This window comes from Physeter macrocephalus, chromosome 14 (assembly GCF_002837175.3).
Source record: "Physeter macrocephalus isolate SW-GA chromosome 14, ASM283717v5, whole genome shotgun sequence".
In the NCBI taxonomy this organism is placed as follows: Eukaryota; Metazoa; Chordata; class Mammalia; order Artiodactyla; family Physeteridae; genus Physeter; species Physeter macrocephalus.
The window spans coordinates 29,334,501-29,341,136 of NC_041227.1; the positions used below are offsets into that span (position 1 = coordinate 29,334,501).

The 6,636-nt window shown below is 41.4% G+C and overlaps 1 protein-coding gene across 1 annotated transcript in view; it reads right to left on the reverse strand.

The window, feature by feature from the left end:
* SLC23A2 (solute carrier family 23 member 2) overlaps window positions 1-6,636 on the reverse strand; it is a 146,917-nt gene that overhangs the window by 36,270 nt on the left and 104,011 nt on the right. The window contains exon 6 of the mRNA XM_024123283.3: window positions 379-467. Within this exon, the coding sequence (XP_023979051.1) occupies window positions 379-467 (89 nt within the window). The remainder of the gene's footprint in view (window positions 1-378; window positions 468-6,636) is intronic.

A 6,636-nucleotide genomic window follows, 5' to 3' on the forward strand; every position in this document is an offset into this window, starting at 1 on the left:
AGATGTTTCAGAGAAGGGATGCTATTGCAGCAAAGAGAGTGTTTAACTGGTGGTTCAAAAAATCCACTGAAAGAAAGAGGCAGAAAAATAGCACAAATATTTTTCTATTCTTTCCCCATATTTATCAATTTCATTAGCACAGAGAAATGAGGTCCTTTTCTGTTCCTTACTTGCTTTGGGGTTAGGGATGAACAAGTGGATAGAGAGAGACAGAAACACGATCCACAGATTGGAGCGTTCTAAGCTGTTTGTTGGTTGTGTGTTCTGTGCCTGATTCCAGAAAGGATTTAACACTGCTGGGGGCAGCACGCCCAGGCCTCCCTTCTATCACCTGCATTAAAGGACCCCAATGACATATGTGGAAATAACTGCAATTACCTGTGGTGTTACATTTCCATTTATCTAAAGACAGGATGGCTCGAGCAGGGGCCAGAAATGCAAAAGCACTGGCCTGAAACAGGGGTAACCTAAAAGAAACGAGACCAAAACCATGATCACGGCATCAGGAACTACCGAGGTAGTTCACTATTTGACAGCTTAACAGTCTTTTCCATAGACAAACAGCACATGAGTAAATGCAGGCAACACCTGGAAGAAAGAGCCCCAGTCTGCAAAGATGTCCTCGGCCACACAGCCAGGGATGCTGGCTTCTCCGTCCTCCCCTCCTGCTGCTCTCCCCACAGACAGCCCCAGGGTGGGCCCCAGGGGGAGCTCTGTGGTCAGTGCCAGCACCCCAACACCAGCCCCTGCCATCACCACCTTTCCCCTTGGGGGTGGGGGATGCGGGCATTTGGATGTCTCTGTCCTGCTGAGCTTGTGAGCTCCTTATTAAACATCAGTGTACATCTTCTATTTTACATTCCTCCTCCTATTCTTCCTCCTCCTTTTCAAATTCTTATTGGTTATCATGGAAAAAATCTGTCTCCCCCTGTCGTTCCATTTTGTAAGTCAAAAACTGCCCTAAATCACTGAGGATAAGAATTAAAATCACGTGAGCTATCTATCTATTGAGGAAAACTGTAAGTTACAAATCAACAGTAGACATAATATTCTGCTTAATCATAAAAAATACTCAAAAGTGCTCGAACTCTTATTTTTAAAGGACCCAGAAAGCTTGCAGACTCTGTTAAATTTCCTGCCTCCAATGTCAAACTAAATGCAGAGATCCTCAGATGCCATCATTCAATCACATTTTAGATACTTCATATTGACTTTATGAGCACTGGTACTACTCAAATTCAAAAGATTTTGTCATTTATTGTTAGAGATGTATAATGGGCTAACATGGGAACTCAATCACTATCTTTAACATTACTTTGGGGGTAAAATATGAAACTAGCCTTTGGTTAGCTGGGTGAGGAACTCTTAGATGTCCAGATCATTCTTAAATACTCCTAAGCAGCCTTGAATCAGTGTCCTGGCCAGCAGGATAGGAGCCCAGCATGCTCTCCTCTGAGTTGACAGCATATTCTGCCCTGAGTGATACAGTAACTGGACTGAGAAACAGTGGCTCTGGCTGAAGGACACGTAGGCGATTTACAAGTCCAGAGCTGGTACACACTATTCTGAGCTATATGAGGGTTAAGATTCTTTTGTTCTCCTGGCCATTTTAATCCTGCAATGAAATCAATTGAGAGATGCTGGCTTTAAGACACAGAGGCAGGCTGCACAGTACAAACTAGATGCAATGCTAGTGGCCACTCCCATGGGCATGCCCTCCACAACCATCCATTAATAATTGCCTGTTGGAGGGGCCTGGTGCATAGTACCATCAAAAGTAGAAGTGAAGGTCCCCTGAAGTGGGAATGTATAGCAAAGGGAAAACGCTGCTTGATTTACAAAAATTCCTTAAGCACGATTTTTCAGAAATGTACTGAAAGGGTAAAGGGAGGTCAGCATCTAATCAGGAATGGATGCTACTTCAAATGGTCCAAACAGCATCTGTTTTACTATCATTTCATATTTCAAGCAATGTAATATGGATTGCATTTAGAAATCTCATCCTTAGGACCACTGCAATCAACCCTGCATTGGTGACTCACTGGATGTGGGAAAGTGAAGACTGGCTCTGGGCTCCACTCCCGGTGACATGAGCCTCAGTTTGAACCTGACTGTTGCCTGGGCACCTTTCAGGGCATGCATTTTATGGCTTTCACCATGACCAAAGGCCTTGAAAGCACTGCTGCAAAGGAGCTCACTCACTTTCACACAACCAGGCCCCTGGGTTCCTTTGAAAGTGGGTGCTAACAGAAAATTCTCACATGTGCTGCCCCAGACAAAGTCTCCCAAGATGACCTGGTAAAAGATGCACATGCTGGCTTATGTGTTCACTCTGCAGCTATGCACACTGCCTGCCACAAGAAGTTCTGGCTGAAAGACAAGCAGCAGCCTTACAGTAAGTATCCCAGCAGTGAAGTGTGGTCTCCATAACTGGCAGCATAAATCAGTGGCTTGACTGAAATATTCTTAGGGAAAGTTGCAGCGAGAGCACACTACTTCTTTAAACAAGAGCTCCCCTAAATCAAAATCAACAAAGCCAATCTTCCAAGAAAGAGATCTGAAGATGATAAAGCACTTGATATTCTCATCTGATAAAGTGGCTTTTCAGGCACTTCCCCGGCATGAAGCTGGTCAATTCCTGGGGCTCTTCACTCACACAATCACCTAAACCTCAGATCCCTGGGCTCAGCAAGCAGACAGGACTGTCTGCTATTTTATCCTCTACTGATGACTGGAAAGGAAACAAATTAAACTGCGCTTTTCTTTACATAAGAGGTTAGCAAACTGGCCAGTGAAACAAATCTGGCCAACTACCTGTTTTCATTGAGTAGAGTTTCACTGGGACACAGCCACCCTCACTCATTCACGAGTTGTCTGTGCCTGCTTTTATGCTTCAGTGGTGGAGCTGAATAGTCAAAACAGAGAACACAGAGCCTAAAATATTCACTGCTTATCACTCTATGGAAATAATTTTGCCGACCTTGACTACAGGGAAAGTGTATCTTAAATATGTGAAGATACCCCCAAAATGGATTTTTGCAGATGGAGGTTTTTAAAGTTAATAGTGTTGCTGGATGTCATTAGGAAAAAATTCCTGAGCAGACAGTCACCTTTGTAGTGACACATTCCCATGTCAGGGTCTAGCCCCAGGACAGCAAAAGAACCTAACCAGCCTCAGACAAGTTCTTACTGTGTTCAAAACCCTGCTGGAGGTGCCTCATTTCCTCCTCGGTGTCCAGGTGACCTGAACCCATTCCCCAGTCTAGTCTCTCACCGGCCACTTTACAAGCCTGCACTCCAGGCAAGTGGTCTACGTTCTTGCCTCTGAGCCTCTGCTCATCTCTTATGTCATCAATTCATTTCTAATGCTCCATTTCTATTCAACATTGAAGGCACAGAGAAAATACCACTTCCTCTAGGAATTATTCTCAGCTCCCTTTTTGTCCAATTTTTTTCTCCCTCTTTTTTTTTTTGAATATCACCATAGACACATGGATTCATTTTTAATTCAGTTTAATAATATACTTCCATGACTATTCCTTTTAATAATTAAATTGTCTCAAACTTGCCCAAAGCAGCACAGTTCCAGAATTATACCAATGTCACTACTAACAAGACTACTAAGTTTAAGATTTCTCTGTATTTTTTTTTTTCTTAGAATATATCCCATTCAGAGTGTGCAAGGTACTATGTGCTAAAGTCTGTGAATTAATTCTTTTCTCCATGTGGCCAGCAATTTGACATAAAGTTAGGTTCACTTGTTTCTGTTTGTATTCAATTTTAGGGTTTGTGTTTCTTCATCCTTTTAGATTTTATGTTTTGGATATGTTGAACATTTTACAGTTAAAAAAAATCAAACCATATAGAGATATACCAGGAAAATGTCACTCCTATCCCCTCCAACCCCCAAATCTGACTTATCGATCATTAACCATTTTTATTAATTTCTAACTTATTCTTATTTCTTCAAACATATACACACTCTTTTGCAACTTGTTTTTTCAATATATCCCGGAATTTACTGTATACCACTTCATGGAAATCTTTCTTATTCTTTCTCAGGGTTGCATAGTAATTCATTGTGTGATGTATGATAGTCTCCTAAAAATGGGCATTTAAGTTGTGTTAACTATTTTCCCATTACAAATTACACAGCAATAAAAAAAAACTTTTTGTATTTATTTTGCATTTGTGGGAGTATATCTCCAGGGTAAATTTCTAAAAGTAGGTTGCTGGATCAAATGATAAATGCATATGTACTCTAGATATCGTAACATTCCTCTTCACAGGGACTGAATTATTTTCACTCCTGACAGCAATGTGTAACAATGCCTGTTCTCCCACAGCTTTGCCATCAGAGTGGCTTGTCAAAATCATTTTTTGTCAATCTGACAAAGGAGACAAATGGTATCTCAGGATAGCTTTAGTTTGTATTTCTCTTATTATAAAGTCAATTTGATCCTTTCTTATGGTAAAGGGCCATTATATAGCTTTTTATATAGCTATTCATGTCTTCTTTTTTTCCTATACCATTTTGGGTAATTTTTAACTTTGATTTTTCAGAGTTCTTTCTATATTAGAGATATTAGAACTTATCTATATTATGAATATCTTCTCCAGTTTGTCATTTTTGTTTGTTTATGGTATATTTTTACAATGCAAAGCTTAAAAATTTTAAAACATTTAATGGCATCAAATTTATCATCCTTTTATTGTTTCTGGAGTTTGAGTCCTAGTTTAAAAGTCTTTCCCAACTTCTAGTTATAAAGGAATTCGTCCTCGTTTTATTCTAATGGTTATATAGTATCATGTTTCTTACGTTTGGATCTCTAATCCATTTTGAGTTGATTCAAAGAAAACTCTTAATGAAAGGCAAATCTAACCTTTATCTTCAAGTCCATGATATTCTGGTCTTATATGTAAATATCAAAATTATATGAACTATCTTCAGTCAACACTTCCAATTAGACACACTCTTAGGGAATGTCAGTAGGAAGCAGCCGACTGGCTCCTCTCCCAGCTCCCAGCAGAAGGTTTCGTCAAGACAGAGCACAGGAATTTAGGAGGGTTGGCTGGGTACAATTTTGATAACCTTTTCAAGCATGATAGTATCAACTATTTCAGGTCAAAAGTTTGTTTTATTACTTAAAGATCTAGCAAGTCACAGAGAAGCATAAAGGAATTCTTTGGGGTGTGGCAATGCTCTATCTGTTGGTTGTGGTGGTGATTAAGTGACTGTACACATGGGTAAAGACTCATCTAACTATGCAAGTGAAAAAGGGCAAATTTTACTGTATGTCAATTACCCCTCAATAGATATGACTTCAAAAATTATGTCTATAAAGTGTCTTTCTGGGAGGAGAAATGGTGGAGGATGATAACATAGTCCTTAGAATACTAGAGTGAGGTCAAATAGTTACAAAAACCACAAAATTTAAAAAAAAATAAAAGAGTTTCCCTCTGGGTGTTTGACAAGAAGCTCTATCCTCTGCTCCTGTGTAGTGCTGCTCTATCCCTGTACAGCTTTTGCCAGGCAGTCACCTGCCGGAAAAGGAATGATAAAAGGGAGAATCAGTGGGCCATGAGGAAGAAGATGAGCATTTTAGAACAAGTGGGAATATACGGGGCAAGTGAGATGTGACAGTCAAAGAAAAAAGATTGTGGGGAACTAAATTCATTAACCCCACATATACTAAGAGAACTTAGTCAGTCTCCTAGTCTCCTGGAGCATCAGAAATATTAGCAAACAGAGAAACAGCATGTTCACTGAAGGGGGAGACCACCCAGAAAACCTAGAGTTGAAGGAGTTCACCTATGGCCGTGTGGCCAAGGAGCACACCCAACCCCTGCCATGTCATCAAGGACAAGCTGCTCCATTTGGCATACCAGCCTTGCCCACTGCACCCCCATCTGCCTCACCTACACCCACCCTTCCAGAGGGTCCACTAAAATAATGAGCACCAACAGGCAAGTGTGGGCGAGTGCCAGGCATTATCTTATTTGATGCTCACTAACAATTTTATTATTATTATCATTTTATGGAGGAGCAAAGGGGACTTTGAGACTAGGCAACTTGCCCAAAGCCACACAGCTGGTAACAGTAGAATGGGAATGACGCCACCTCTCAAGCCAGAGCCCCTTGACACAGCTGGTGAGGGCAAACCTTCCTCCAAGGTCACTACCTCCAGGTTCTCACTGGCCCCCATGTTTTTAATGTACTACCTATAATTCTTTGAGTTAAATAAACAGTAATTTTTTTTTTTACATGGGGGCAGGAAAAACCTACAACTTGCTATTAAGAGCCTGCTTAACATGACAGGCTCACTATCACCTACACAGTAATTTTAACGTTCACCCTGAATCAACTATGCCTTTGGCCCCATCTCCCAGTTTACAACAAATAGGGGGATTGTGGAACAAATCAAATACCACCACAAGGACACAATCGGACATATTCAGACCATGGGATGCTCAACGAGACAATTGGCCTGGACTCTTTAAGAAGAGGATGAGGGCTTCCCTGGTGGCGCAGTGGTTGCGCCTCCACCTGCCGATGCAGGGGAACCAGGTTCGCGCCCCGGTCTGGGAGGATCCCACATGCCGCGGAGCGGCTGGGCCCGTGAGCCATGGCCGCTG